Raw genomic sequence first — 15830 nt, 5'->3', positions numbered from 1 at the left:
CAATGTTAAGAGACATCCATGAGGCGTGTAGACAACTCTAGATTTGGCAGATGGGGATCCTTTGGGATGGCAGGGCAATGTCCTTTGCCATCCCGACAGAGAACCCTCAGACTACTAAACTTTAAATCAACCCCTTATCCACTGTAAGGGCCCAACATTGTAAAACGTACCTCGGATTCACCATATACTTCAGAGACACTATACTCTTCTACAATGTCTCAATTCTCACTGCTGTGTCCCAAGTAAGGGAAAACGAGTAAAAAGATATGGAGTGCATTTAGGGCTTTACGGTTGACCTGAATGTTGGTTGCTGAAAGTTTTCACTAACTTTTGCATCCACAAATAATGGTGCAGACTGCCGATTGCCTTTGACCACATAGTAACACACACACACCCACTAAACTAGCCTATCGAATTCCCAGTGATTAAAAAGTGCTGTCTCAAGCATGTTCATTCATTACTTTTTGCTGGCAAGCTGTGAACAAGATCAAAGGAAACCGTGCCAAAGGGTGCTATTGACTTACCGTTCAATTCCTCTACGCATGAGCCTTGTTAAGTCATTAAGACTTTCATAATTGCTATGAAAGCAAACAACAAAAATCGATTTGTTCCAGCAAGGTCAGTCCTTCCCTCCGCGCCCATCTATCTTAAGGCGTTGGTTGAGAACTCTCCTGTGCCCAGACACTTCGGGCGAGGAATCTTCTTAGGTACCAGATCTGGGAGTGGAGCTTTGTTCGAGCTTCAGGTCAGGATCCATGTGGATGTCAGCTTCCAGAGAGGAGCCGTCATGTGTCTGTGTAGGGGGAGCATCCCTGTTTTCATCGGCTACAACTGAGGAACCTCCTGAACAAGTGCTTTTCCAAATACTAGTTTCCAAAGAGGAGTCTTTGTAAAATTGACCCGAGTGAGGAGCCGTCTCTATATCATCTCCAGGTGAACATGAGTTGCTGTGAGGGATCTGCTGAAACCTGACTCCAAGCTCTAAGTGTCAGCTCAGGCCAAGGATCCTTCTCTTTTCAGCTAAAGGTGAAGAACTTTACATCGTTCTGGCTGAGGACACAGCTCCAGGTGAGACAACCTATCTATTTCCAATGCGAGTGTTGTGGGATTGCAGAATTTCACTTTAATACATGTCCTGGAATGCCAGGAAAATGGGCAACTTTCATTAAATGTGCATGGGTTCTTTAAAACAACCATAGAAGAGTCTACTAAACTAAGTTTTGCTTAAGAGAAACATGCAAATTTACGTTCTTTTCCTGTCTAACAAAATAAGTGAAACATCATACCCTTACTCAGTTATTTTCCCAAAAATCCCACATGAGAATTTTGAGGGGAAATGTGAACATTTCGCCTAAATCATTATAAAAAATCATAATTGTGTGATTCATTGAGTGTACAAATATGAAATATTATAAGTCTCACCTGTTGAATTATAATTATACATCTGCCTATACCAGAGGTGGGTGTGGCACCACATCCCACGAGTGAACACATTGCCCAGCTCTGAGTGAGAAAACCTTGTGAGCAACTCACTCAAATTCAGATTCCATCTCCCTGAACTTTGGGTGAATGCCTCACCTATCCCCAGGGGAGCGAGGCAGCTCTCTAAAACTGTGTTTAGATGCAGTCTGTGTAGCGCTGTTTCTCAAGCACTGCATGAAGACGGGACCGGGCTGCTCTTCCCTGGATTGAGGGCCCGTCATTGCTGGATCTGGTGGCCCTTTTATGGCCACAAATGAAGGGAGCTTCAGGGGTCCATTCTGTTGGAAACTCAGGTGTGGTGGACCGGCCCTGCCCTCCCTCACTGCATGCAGCCCAGGAAGAGAACCAGATGTGTGGGGCACACTGATGCCTGGGCTGGGACAGAGCTCATGGGTTCATGTTAGATGGGAAACATCATTAACAACGAAGGCATTACTACGCGTAAGGTTTACAACGAGGCACTTACCACGTAAACGTCTTTTGAACGCGTATGTAAGCATGAGCGAATTTTGCGGATCTCGCGTTAGCGAATTTTGCGGATTTGCGGATTCGCAATCCGCAAAATCCGCGAATTCCCGCGAATTTGCGGATTTTTTTTTTTTTGTGTTCGCCCGTGTTTCTGCCAGTTCGCGAGGGTTTTGTACACTTTCGCAAATTGCGAACTTACCTGTCGGGTCGCAAGTTTCGCGAACTTGTTGTTTCTACGTGTCCAGCCTGTTTGGGACACTCTTCTTCATCACTGCCACTCTCTGTCACCACTGCCACTCTCTGACTACTCATGCCACCCTCTGGCCCACCCATGCCACCCTCTGTTTCATCACCACACCCTCTGGTTGTCCAGTGTACATTATTTTCGGCAAAGCAAAGCACACCTTCCCTGCCTCAAGTGACCTGAATTAATTTGGGGCTGATTAATGTGTCACAGAATATTTTTTTAGCTGGCACCTGCTTCCTTAGTGCGCCCTGATTAGTGATCTTTTGCACTTGCTAAGTGCTTTCATTGTTGCAAAATTAGTTACAACACCTGCCCTGCCCCAACTGACAATAATGAATTAGGGGCTGATTAATGGATTTTAACTTCCAGCCTGGCTCCTGCTTGTCTCCCTTAGCTGTAATTCAGGACCTTTGTGGCATATGTGTAACTATTCTGAGGTTCAGAGCAGGGTCACATAATAGTTTCAACTGGCAACTGAACTCTGGAGGGGCCCCTCAGGAAGCACTACAGGAAATGGCTACTAATGATGAGCCTGAACTTTTGAACCTGGTAAGTAGTTACTTTCAGTTTTGCTAAGATCGTATTTCTGCAATTTTGCACTTATTCGCGGGGCGCGAACTCACGCGAACTCACGCGAACAGTGCGAGCAGTGCGAGCAAAATCCGCTGCTCGCGGATTTGCGGATTTTGCGGGAGATTCGCAAATCTCGCGGATTGCGGATTTCCCGAAAATCCGCAAAATCCGCGAGCGAAACGGATTTTCCGCCCACGCCTACGCGTATGCCTACAACGATCGTCTTTACCACGAAATAAAAACATGTAGGATTAAAAAGGGGGGTTGGGGGGATATCCCCCCCATAAAAAAACGATCCCGCCGTGCCGAAGAAATCAGCGTCGTAAGAGAGGAAGCGGAATAAAATTCCGCTTCCTCTTTACGACGTAAGAGCGACGTGGTAAAGATGATGAGGGGAAAACGAATTCCGTGGTAACGCATGCGTGGAAAAGGCATGCGTTTCAACGGAGTTCGTGGTAACGACATATAACCCCGCAGTCCTGGCTCATGCACCGTCACAGCTCCTGCAGGCTGCCAGCACAAGAGATACATCAGCTGATGCAGGCTCTAAGCAGGAGATGCACACATGTCACAAAGCCCAGGCAACTGAGCAGGCATCTGCAGCAGCATTGCTGCTGGGACCAGTGCTGAACGGCTGCGCGGTGTCTGCTGATGTGGGGGCTCTGATCCTTGAAGTCACTTCAGGGATCGCAAAGGAACCCATAAAACCCTAAAATCAATCTCCAGCGCCCACACTCTTACAGCTACCAGGGAATCTTCTGGGCTCCCAGTGGGCAAATCCTGATGTGGTGACGGGGCGTTTGAGAGGTTAGCGCCATAAGAGTGGAAAGATCTATCACCAAAGCCTTTGTATTAGGCAGGTTCTGTAGGAGGCAGATTGAGGGATTCCAGCCTCAGGCGTATAGAAGGATGGAACGTCCGTAAGACTTGGATCAGTAATAATCCAGGTTTTGTGGAAATGCACAGGATCCTGCATTGTGTTTGCTGCTTGATCATCTAGCGCATGGCCCATAAAGACGTTCGCGAGGCTTAGGCATAGCGTGTGTCATGCAGCATGTCTCAGAGTCCAGTGTAGATGGCATCGCAGAAGTCCAGATGGACGTTGGCACCTTAGGGGCACGCATAATATAGTGTCGATGAGTAGAAATCCCTTTAACAAGCATTAATGGTGGAAGACAGTTTGATCCCACTGTTGAACCTCGAGATCATGGTGGTGAGTATGGAATCAATGAGCCCCAGGGTGTACACGGTTTCAAAGACCTGAAGAGCAGGGGCAAAAAGAGGTCCCCTCATCAAACTGGATGTGACGTGTGTCGGTTCCATCCAGGGCCAAAGCCGCTCTGAAGTGTTCGACAGAGCTTGTTTTGAATCAAAGTGTCTTAGATCAGGCTGCCTATGGAATCCGCTGTTATAAGACGCAATGGCCGGGACACTGGGGCCACGTACACTTTAAGGCGGCTGGGAAGCGGACTAACCCCTTTGATGCCCACAGGTGTTAACTGCTGTGTTCGAAACGGAGGTGTCGAGCTTGACCTGGTGTGCCTAGTTCTCCAAAATGATGCAAACTAATAATAAAACTAAAACCTTTATTGAGACATCGTCGTCCATATAACAATATGACATTTTTTAAATATATTGTAAAACACTTCAAATCAATACAACATGTAGACCAATAAAACAATGAAAATAATATATAATGTTATAAGCCAGGTGCCTTCTTACAAACATCTTAAAGTGCAAGTCCTAGCGCAACACTCTCAGATTCTAGTCCAAATAGGTGATTGGAAGCAAGCAGAGATTATCATTCGCACACCTGCCTGCTTCAGTAGCAGCTTTTAAATGCCTCTTCCTAACATTCATTACTCCTGCACAAATTAACTCGATGACACTGCCATCCAGTCTCTGCCTCCTCACATCTTGAAAAATGGTCCGAGTTTGCACAATTATTCCACAAGTGTTCTGTATTACTTCATACAGACGTTCACCAAATATACATGTCAATAATTATAAACTCAACAGAATGAAAAAACAAATTACAATACTCAAAGTCTGAATTGCATTTATTTTTGCAATCATGAACTTTTGTAGATTCTTCATCAAAGAAATGTTTTTTAGTTATCAAGGGTTTATAATTTAATCTTCAAATCATTACATCTATAGGTGCTCTCAGTGAGGAAGGGAAGGGTTGTGATAAGGTTTGTGAGGGACTGGGTGAAGGTGGTGTGACATTGGTAACATCACATTTAAAATCAATAAACCTTTACAATCAAGCTAGTACAAATGTTCCCAAATCACATCGCACATAGGTTAGGTAAATCCATCTCATTAGATCCTATGGTGTGCTAAGTTGGCGTAGTCTACGTTTCGACCCCCATGTACGCTTAAGGGTTATTCTGGCCTCATGTTGGGGTCTTCGTCAGGACAGACGGAGAGAACATAAGTGCAGCGGTCAACGTCTGAACCGGCACGTCGTTAAAATAAAATAATTCACCACTGATCCTTTATAGGTTCCGTAGTATAGTGCTACTCGCTGGAAAAGCGTTTCGACGCCTCGTCAGGGGTAGTAAGCACTATATAAATGCAATTACAATACAATTACAGCACAATACAAGCAAATGCTTTTTATATTAGGTTGTTCTGCTAAATGTTCATTCTAAGAAGAAAAGAATGAAAACTGCTTTCTAAAAATTATACATTGGGTATGCTATAATCGGATGGATCATGAAAGATCTCTACTGATCAATGTAATCCACACTTCTAAGGTGGTGCTCTACTACGTTATTAATAATCTGAAATGAGACAAATGCCTGTTGTTTGTACTCCAGGTCTGCAAGCCCAGTGATAAAGGGATAGCCAGAGCATGGCTGATCAGCTGCCTGAGCAGAGGAAGCGCACAAGCCTGAGCAGCGATAGAACCGCCCTGGTCGAGAAGATTCGATATGAGAAGTCCTGGCTGCACCGGCACTGCTCGTCTGTGGCCATGAGAGACAAGCAGGCGCAGAAGTCTGGGCAACTCTTCTCAGGGCTGCTGGGGATGAATGTGGTGTTCCTGGGCAGCGCCCTTATCAGCAGCATGATCTTCAACAAAGTGGCCATCACCAAGTTCGACGTCAAGATCTTCCTCAGCCTCCTCATGGTGCTGTCCAGCTGCTGGTTGCTTTACTACATGCTTGGCACGTCCAGGAAGCCCCACGCCGTTCTCTACAGGGATGCCCATGCTGGGGCCTTCTGGCTCCGCGGTGAGTCCTGGGGGGGGAGCCATTCCCAGCAATCATATCTGCTACTTATTGCACGTTTTGTTGAAAAATGTATAAAAGGTTTACCCACACTATCTTACATGTGATATATCGCATGACAACATCATCAGGACACTGCACTTACCTGACCACTACATCGCAAGGTACCTCTAGGTAAACAGATGTGGAGTGACAAACAGTGCATATGCATTTTGCTTGATGATGTGATGGTAGATGAAGTAGTAGATGCAATATTTTTGTAAGTCAATATTGTTGACTAGTGGGACCAATTTTTTTTTACCAACACCTCAATGTGCGGGGAAGCAGGTTCATTCACAACTGAAGCTAGGTCTCATATAGTCCTGGTGAGCCATCAAGCAACACTACCTACACAACCCCAGCTGCAGTTTGCTGCCATATTTAAGCCGCTTTGCTGGGTTTCAGAGGATTTTGCACCAAAGGGGCTTCAACTAACACAGTAGGAGCACTTTTTCCGTGAAATTACACATTTCAACCCCTTGAACCCCTCCAACCCTCCCCCCGCATGCTGGACGAGCTTTTTTTTTGTATGTTGCAAAGTCAACCCCCCAAAGAATGGGGTTGCTTTTGAGAAATTAAATACAGTGGCTCAGAGGGAGGGGTGGTTAGATGGGGAGGGGGATTGCACACATGCTTTTTCCTCCCCTAGTAGAAATGGTCGGTTGGTCCCAGGCAGGATGAAAGGTGGATATGGCATTGGTGTTCATGCCCTAAATGATGTTTTCTGATTTCATTCCTGAGACGGGGTTTGAGAAGGCAGGACCACCACTGGTTCCCTGCTAAGTGAAATACAGCGCTTTCCTGGAAGTGGGAGAACTGCGGTTGAGTTGAGGGGACGCCCAGCATTTTGTGTCAAATGTCCCATTACTGTCCAACTCTAAACGAAGCCTACATACTTCTGCTTGCTGTGCTATCATTTCTCAGAATCTGTGCTTGTCTCAAATTTCAAGTATTGCTAATTAAAACAAGCATTTTCAATGCAATAGGTCTCACATTCACGCAAGTTTGAGCTATTGGCATTGTAAATGACAATGTCTTTTATTTATGTTTTCGGTTTTAAAAACTCTTGCAAATGCAAGACCTATTGCATTGCAATAAAAGGCCTTATTGACTGCTTGATAGATTGTAAATATCAGAGGAAGAGACCGGCCTGCGACGTCTTCAAAGTAGTGATAAATAGTGGAGTGAAGAATATGTGTAAGTGTTGTAAATTACACAGACACAAAGTGTGAAGTGAGAGTTACCTAAGGTCCAAGCTGTAAACACTAGGAAATTGCTCCAACACCTTTCGCTCTGTGATTGCACTGTGCAGCTCATGAGGACGAGTGGGAGGGAGGCCTATTTCCTGCCCTCTCAGTGATTTGAGTGTGTAGTGTGGCATTGCGTAATGTCATTGCTATTTTTGGCAGAATAAACACACTCCAGCTGTAGAAGGGCCCTGGCTTCACCTCCTGGTGCAGGGCTGGCTGTGCTTTATGGCAGGCATGGAGGGAGGGAGGGATGGTCTTGGCTGCAGCTCCAGCCTTGTACAGTGCTGTGCTATTACTAGTGAGCGAGAGGCGCTGAGGTGGTGGTATTAGTATTGGGGGGTAGTATTGGTGTTGATGATATTGGTAGTGAAGGTAATGGTTGTGGTATTGGTGGTGGTGGTATTGGTGGTGGATTTGGTGGTGGTATTGGTGGTTGTAGTATTGGGGGGTGGGATTGGTATTGGTGGTGGTGGGATTGGTGGTGGTATTTGTGGTAGTGGTATTGGTGGTGGTATTGGTATTGGCAGTGGTATTGGATTGGTGGTATTGGTGGTGGTGGTGGTGGTATTGGTATTGGTGGCGGTGGTGGTATTGGTGGTGGTGGTATTGGTGGTGGTGGTGGTGGTGGTGGTATTGGTGGTATGGTATTGGTGGTGGTGGTTTGGTGGTGGTATTGGTGGTGGTGGCATTGGTGGTGTTGGTGGTATTCGTGATAGTGGTGTTATTGGTGCTGGTATTGGTGGTATTGGAGGTGGTGGTGGTATTGGTGGTGTTGGTATTTATTGGTGGTGGTGATATTGGTGGTGGTGGTGTTGTTGTTAATAAAACAGGCGTTTGAAAACAACCTGTCAGGGGGCTTTAGTGCAGATGACATGTGGAGAAGTGTGGCTCAGGGGTTAGAGGCGGCAGACCTGGAGCTTGAGTTCGGCCCGGGACCAGGGTTCAATTCCCCGCCTCGGCGGGTCTTGGGCTCAAAATTCCACGGACTCGTTAATTCTCGCTCCGGTGCCTTCTCGACTCACGGGTTCACACTCTGCGACTCTGGGCAATAGCTTGCTTAATCTCCACAACGGCCCCTCGCGGTGGGATGCCTGGCTTTCACCTTGTGGATACCCTGCCAAGGTTATCTCACAGGGGAATACCAGGACGGGTTCCCTAAGCAAGCGCTGAGATGCCCCAGGGTAAGTCGTGCGCTATATAAGTTTCATTCATTTCATTTCATTTCATGTAACACAGATGTGCTGTTGTCAGCTTCAGCCCATTAGCACACAAGTATGTGCTACCTGGAATTCATATGACTTAATATGCTAATCATTTCTAAATCCATTCTACATAGGGGGGTTGAAACACACACGAGATAATTCCGGGTTAAAGTCATTGAAAGCAGGTGCCTGTGTTACGGTGGCACCGGTGCTGCTTTAAAAAACACAAGCGGTTACAGCTGAAGTAGCGCATGTCAGGCCTGTAGTAAGAGAAACTCAATAAAATAAATAGTGCTTACAGACTTAATAACAGGTCCAGTGTAACAACCAAAGTAAAAGGGCCAGTAGCCATGGGAAGTTACAAATGAAGACAAGGCTGTACTAAAGAGCGACTAACAAGTCTATTAACAAATCCGAAGGCAGCATTTACGAAAGACAATGACACAAGCCAATGAAAAATATTGGCGGAGAGTAAGCGCAGCTTCTCCCCTCTACTCTACTACAGCAGTTTCGCAGAGCGAGCAACACATTTGCGTTGCCACTAGGCTCGACCTAAAAAACACTTGTGCAGCTTCATGCATCGACATTTGCTACTTTGTCCAAACTCAATATAATTATTGGGCTATTACATTCAGGTCAGTACTGGCTTTTTGGAGTGTATTTTTTTTGATTATCCTATCATTAAAATCTATTCAGCTGTTTCTACACTACCTATTTATATAACAAAAAATTACCCTCTTCTAAATGTTTATGGCTTGCAAGGTAAACACAAGCCACTTTCTTACTTAATGAAAATGAACAAAAACCAGTGATTTGGGGCATGTCACTTAATCTCCCTCTGCTTAAAAACAAAATCAAATATCCACGTGATGCTCATGTAAAGAGCTCCAATGATGCCCTTGGTCAATTTCGCAATATATAAAACTTTTTTTTAAAACTTCTAAAAAATGCACACACAAAAAACTAGTGTTAACTGTCACCCTGCCCAACTCAGGTTACACAAGGAGTAATGCAAAATTGATGAATCACTGCCTGTTCGCAACGCAGTTCTCAAAACTCTGCAGCTTTTCTCCAGTTTCTAAAGTTCCAGGGCCTGATTCACAAAGGTAAACTTACACTTTTGGGTACGTTTACCATTGTTTGCTAGTCAGAAAGGGATTTACCAGTAGTATCTTTACGAGTGTGGAATTTCCCCGCATAAAAAGACCTGCGGAGACTGTGCACTGGTAAAGATACTGCTTGTAAATGTCTTTCATAATAGCAAACAATCGGAAACTTACAACATTTTAGTTTACCTTTGTGAATCAGGCCCCCAGTGACGACCTAGGTGTGGAGTCACAGTGTACCTTTCACTGCGACTGACGAATGATAATCCTGATACTGTGAGTCATATACACTTAGTAAATACAATGAAGTTCCCTGACTCAGTTATACCACAACTGTTGGATCAGTTGTATAAGTAGTGTGGAGACACACTTCATGTGTGGACGCACTTTGTGCATGCATGGGAAGACGTTTGTTTACGAGTGGGGAGCTATAGCAGCCAAGTTTTCAGATTACTCATATATGACATTGCCATTGTTTAACTGTGCTTATGTGTGACAGTCCATGCTTTATGTGTGACAATGTGTGTGAAACTTAATTTAGTTTAAAACCAAACAGAAAAATCCCTTTAAGCAGTGGCGGTCGGTGACCCTCAAAAGTGGAAGGTTATCAAGCAAGTGCCAAACCCAATGGCAGGCACTGTGATCAATCACAATTAGGCACACATTCCAAAGCTCTCAATCATGGCCCATTAACAGATTTCATAACGAGCTGTGACTAGGAGCTCTAGAATTAAGGCTGAAGGCAATGCGACTTTTTCACAGTGCCTGTCAGTGGGACAAAAACTAAAACATTTAAATGTACTTACCTACTCGTCCTTGCTTCCTCATCACCTTGAATCCTCCTGGAGCCTCAGCCAACCCTCTCCAAATCCCAACGCTGCTCTCATGCTGCAGATGAGCAGCATTAGAGCAGTGCCAGGACTGGCTGGAGCAGGCTGCCTCAAGGCTCCAGCAGGCGCGGGGTTTGCCTGATCTCCACCCCGCTGTCTAAGAGAGCTAGGTAGAGAGGTTTACACTGCGCATGTCAGACTGTTTGTCGCAAGACAGTCGGCCAAAGAGACATGTGCAGTGTAAACTGGGGGAGTGAATACTGGTCCCCTGCTGCCAGTCATCAGCAGCCCCACCCCCAAACTCTGCTGGAGCTGGGAGCAGTGAAAAATAAAATGGGGATTCATGTTGTTATTAGGTCGAGCATGAGCAGCGCATGCGCTGCTCGGCGAGCCGTTCTGTGTAGGAATATGTACTTGAAGCCCCGCTCACTCTCTGCCCATATTTGTCATTGTCCTTTGTAAATTCTGGCTTCTGATTCGTTATTAGGCCTGTTAGTCCCTCCTTAGTACCGCCTAGTCTTCATTTGTAACCTCCAAAGATGTCTGGCCATTTTACTTCGGTTGTTAAAGTGTACATCATCTTTAGTCTGCAAGCACTATTTTCTTAAATGAGTTTCTCTTCCTGCAGGAGAGTAGGAGGGTCTCTCGTTGCTCAGTTGTGACCACAAGTTTGTTTATTTGCCTCATAGCAAACTGGGAGCTCTTCAGGGGCCATGTGAGACAGAAAAGGGCAACTCAGTGATGCCTTCAAGCATTTGGAATGCAATAGATCTCACATTTGCGAGAGTCTAAGCTATTGGCATTGTAAATGATAATGCCTTTTATTTATATTTTAAAAAACAAAACATAAATTAAAGGCATTGTCATTTACAGTATGCTTTCAATAAGGAGCTATAGAGGGCAAGACGTGCCAGATCACCCTCCAATCATCATATATTCAAATATCAAAGATCTGGCACTGATGGGCACCTTCTCAAATGTTTGTGTATAAAGGATTGATATGGGGTGATAGTCTTATCTTTACCCAAAACCAGCCGTTCATTTACACAGTCTGACCTAATCCTCTGTGCCCACTTGATTAATATTTTAAAGCAGACACGCGAAGAAAAGTGGTCAGTCAAGTCACTCAACATACAGCTTACCCACTCTAATTAAGTGTATGCTACAAAGAACAAGCACTGGCGTTGCCAATATGTCTCGCAGTAGGAAAGTTGGAGCTATTGGTTTTTGTAAATGACATTTTATATTTATGTTGAGTGATTTACAATGCCAATAATTTTAACTTTAGCAAATGTGACACTTATAGCATTTGTAATGCCACATGTTTTGTATTTACGTGACTTAGATGTATATATCTTAGTGTGAAAGGGTGTGTGAGGTGAGAGGGTGTGTGAGGGGGTGTGATGGTGAGTGAGGGTGTGTGAGGGGGTGTGATGGTGAGTGAGGGTGTGAGGGGTGAGGGTTGTGAGGGTGGTGCGGGTGTGAGGGTGTGTGAGGATGAAGAGTTGAGGGCGTGAGAGTGTGAGGGTGAGGATGTGTGAGGGTGAGTGAGGGTGGGTGAGGGGGTGAGTGAGGGTGGGTGAAGGTGTGTGGGGGTGAGGGTGAGTGAGGGTGTGTGAGGGGTGAAGGTGAGTGAGGGTGTGTGAGGGGTGGAGGTGAGTGAGGGTGTGTGAGGGGTGAATGTGAGTGAGGGTGTGAGGGTGTGTGAGGGGGTGAGAGGGTTTGAGGGTGTGTGAAGGTGAGGAGGTGTGATGGTACCAAGTAAATAGTGGCAAGGCAGACATCGTAAGAGAGAGAAACATAAATGTTAAGATAACAGTGCTCGAAGGGGTTGTGAGAAGGTTCATGCTGAAGTCAGACAATGAATCCTATACATGGAACCCATTTCTAGAAACCACAGATGTGGCCTTTGCTATGTTAGAGGGGGCACGGGTTCCTGCTAAGCCTGACGTCCTTGTGAAGACTTAACCCAACATGAAAATAAAAAATGCGAGACCTATTGCGTTGCAAAATTCAGAAGAAATTAAATGTGAATACATTAGAAAAAAACAACATTTATATGTAAACCGTGATCAAAATGTTTTGTTTTAGATTTTAGCATTGTCTCGAACCGAAAACGTGGTGCAGTGTATACATATGTACATTGTTAAACGTAAAAGGAAATAATGATAAAACTAGAGAATAAGAAGGGCCTACACACGTTAGCATATTAAAAAGCCACATAGACTGACATAGACCGACAAGCTCTCAATTGAGCACGTATTATAAGTGCTTTTTTTTTAACCCTTGATGCAGTTGAGCAAAATAATAACCGACCTGATGATTACATCAGGGTCAAATTGCATTATAAAAGCTTTGCTTCTAAGGGCCTGCATTCTTTTTATAATAATATCCTGCATTACAGGCAAAGCAAACGTCACAACATGAGCAGCAAACACTGCAATTTCTAGAATAGTGCTTCAGTTGCCAACGTTTCTAAGAAGCACATTTTTAAAAAACAACTAATCTCAAGTTAACGCATGATGATTCCAAGATAAAACAAGATGCATGTTGTGTGTGGAGACCTACCAAACACTACATAATTCTGCTTGACAGACGCGGCTGGTGATAAACGCCCGATTCAAAGGGCATTGTTGCCGTTATTTCCTAACCACAGCCCACATAATTAGCAATAGCGGAGCTTACAGTGTGTGATTTAGCCAGTCCTATTTCTTCAGATGTCCTTTTGGGGTCTTTCAAGCCTCATTCTCAAGCTCAGGGAAATGAGCTGCCGAATGAAGGAACCGGGCTAAGTAGCGCCACAGAGAAGTATTCACAATGTTGTTAACTTACCTACACCTCAGACAAGTGTGCCAACATTAACAAACACGAGTCCTGGGGTCATTCATTAACAATAGTTTCCCCTAAGGTGCTGCCACCAGGAACAGTGAAATTCACAATTTCATTTCTCCACATGTAGCATATATGCAAATATGCAAATCGGAGAAGGGACAATAGACCGAGATTTATAATCTTGCCCATTATGAGCTCCTGAATTCGGCGGAGATGTGCAGGCTTTAACTTTTTTAATAGCCGGCTGAGAAACAATCATTTCTGCATCAGAAATACAGAGCTCGGCTGCCTACAGCTGCAAATGGTTTCTTCCCTATTTCAAGGCAGAAGGTGAAAATGCGGGCAGTGCCAGTTGTCACTTAGCAACAGGAGTCTTTCAAGGGTGAATGCGGGCAGAGGTAAGGATGGTGACCGTTAAGGAACATATCAAACAAGTAACAAGAGTGAGGCTCACCCCAAACACAGACACACACGTGTGCACACAGTCTCTCACACACGCGTGCACACAGTCTCTCACACACGCAAACCAATAAGCATCAGACACAAACACGCACAACCAAAGACACTATACAGAAATGCAAGTGAACTGATTAAAAAAGTGTGATTAATTAACAATATGTGAACTTACAAAGTGAAGGCGGATTTGTGCCATGGCGGAGCGGGGAGAACTCTGGGGGTGGAGGGAGGAGGTCGGGCAGAGCAGCAAATGCTGCAGAGGAGGAGTGAGTATTGAAAAGGCATTGCCGCCTCATTAAGGGAAAGGTTGTGTTTGCGACGAGTGGGGAGGGGGGAAGGCTCTTAATGCAAAGCAAGAGAGGAAAAGCAAACAACTTTAACAAGGGATTCAAAGTGACAACGCTGCTGTGCGCGTCCATGCTGTGTTGGAGGTGGGAGGGTTGTTGTTAATGATGAAAGTGGGCGCCGTGGCACCCATGCATATTAAATATATGCGCATAGCGACCAATGAAGTGGGCAACGTGGCATTTAGAAAAAAAAAGCCAAATTAGTGCCAAAACGAAAATGACAAAGCCCTACAGCGCTATAAAACAGTAGTTTCTGAAAGCACATTGTAGCACACCCTTCGTAGTCACAATACAAATAAGTAACAAGAGTGAGGCTCACCCCAAACACAGACACACACGTGTGCACACAGTCTCTCACACACGCGTGCACACAGTCTCTCACACACGCAAACCAATAAGCATCAGACACAAACACGCACAACCAAAGACACTATACAGAAATGCAACTGAACTGATTAAGAAAGTGTGATTAATTAACAATATGTGAACTTACAAAGTGAAGGCGGATTTGTGCCATGGCGGGGCGGGGAGAACTCTGGGGGTGGAGGGAGGAGGTCGGGCAGAGCAGCAAATGCGGAGGAGGAGGAGTGAGTATTGAAAAGGCATTGCCGCCTCATTAAGGGAAAGGTTGTGTTTGCGACGAGTGGGGAGGGGGGAAGGCTCTTAATGCAAAGCAAGAGAGGAAAAGCAAACAACTTTAACAAGGGATTCAAAGTGACAACGCTGCTGTGCGCGTCCATGCTGTTTTGGAGGTGGGAGGGTTGTTGTTAATGATGAAAGTGGGCGCCGTGGCACCCATGCATATTAAATATATGCGCATAGCAACCAATGAAGTGGGCAACGTGGCATTTAGAAAAAAAAAGCCAAATTAGTGCCAAAACGAAAATGACAAAGCCCTACAGCGCTATAAAACAGTAGTTTCTGAAAGCACATTGTAGCACACCCTTCGTAGTCACAATACATTCTAACAAGCATTGGCAATTCAAGAATAGGTTGGAAATACACACGTGTCTCTGCCGGGCTACTGTAGTCCTGACATACGGACAGCAGCATTTCTCAGCTGTTTAACAATACTGATCCTATGGGTAAGTTGAGGGCGAGAGAGGAGGAACATGGGTCAACGGAGAGGAGTGAATGCGGGAGTCGGCTTGATAGAGGGCAGAAGGGGACTGAAGAGGATGAGAGGAAAACATGGGCAGAATGCAGGAAAAAGCGAGGTGTAGCAAGAGAGTGAGTTTGTTTATGGGAAAAAAGGAAATAGGTTTGGCAGGACAGAGGAGAGTAAGACATTTAAAAAAACAAGGCAGAGAAGGGGAGGGGGGAGGAGAAATCCGACACGGCGGGCATGGGAGGGGGCCGAGCGGCAATGAGGGTGTGAAGCAGCAGGGGCCTGGGGGAAGCTGGCTCGGGAGGGGGAGGAGAAATGAACAGAGGTGTGGGAGGAGTGCCTGATGCCGGATGGGGGCGGGAGAGCCTGGGAATGGGAGAGGCTGGGCTTGCATGCGATGCGCGTGCAAGTTTGCTCACGTGATACACGTGAACTGCAAGAAAACCGCGGGCTGAAAAGCCCTTGGTTTGACTTGTTTTTTGCCGACATGAATTCTCGCTCCGCTCGATGCGCTTGCGCGCATCGATAGGTCGCGAGACCTAAAAATGTGTAGAGAAATGAGAAAGTATCTCACATGCGCACCACCATAGGAGCTACTGGTAGGTTCTCACCAGCTTGCCCACGGTTTTATCATCATCGATAACTTTCTCAAAC

General features: G+C 45.5%; 1 protein-coding gene across 1 annotated transcript in view; it reads left to right on the top strand.

Moving 5' to 3' along the window:
• The first annotated feature begins 456 nt into the window (after window positions 1-456).
• The window catches only part of OTOP3 (otopetrin 3), a 120242-nt gene continuing 104868 nt past the window's right edge, over window positions 457-15830 (top strand). The window contains exons 1-2 of the mRNA XM_086930797.1: window positions 457-1068; window positions 5596-6009. Of these exons, the coding sequence (XP_086786923.1) occupies window positions 5631-6009 (379 nt within the window). The 5' untranslated portion in view covers window positions 457-1068; window positions 5596-5630. The remainder of the gene's footprint in view (window positions 1069-5595; window positions 6010-15830) is intronic.

This window comes from Lissotriton vulgaris, chromosome 7 (assembly GCF_964263255.1).
Source record: "Lissotriton vulgaris chromosome 7, aLisVul1.2, whole genome shotgun sequence".
In the NCBI taxonomy this organism is placed as follows: Eukaryota; Metazoa; Chordata; class Amphibia; order Caudata; family Salamandridae; genus Lissotriton; species Lissotriton vulgaris.
This window is presented reverse-complemented; position numbering and strand designations above follow the sequence as displayed.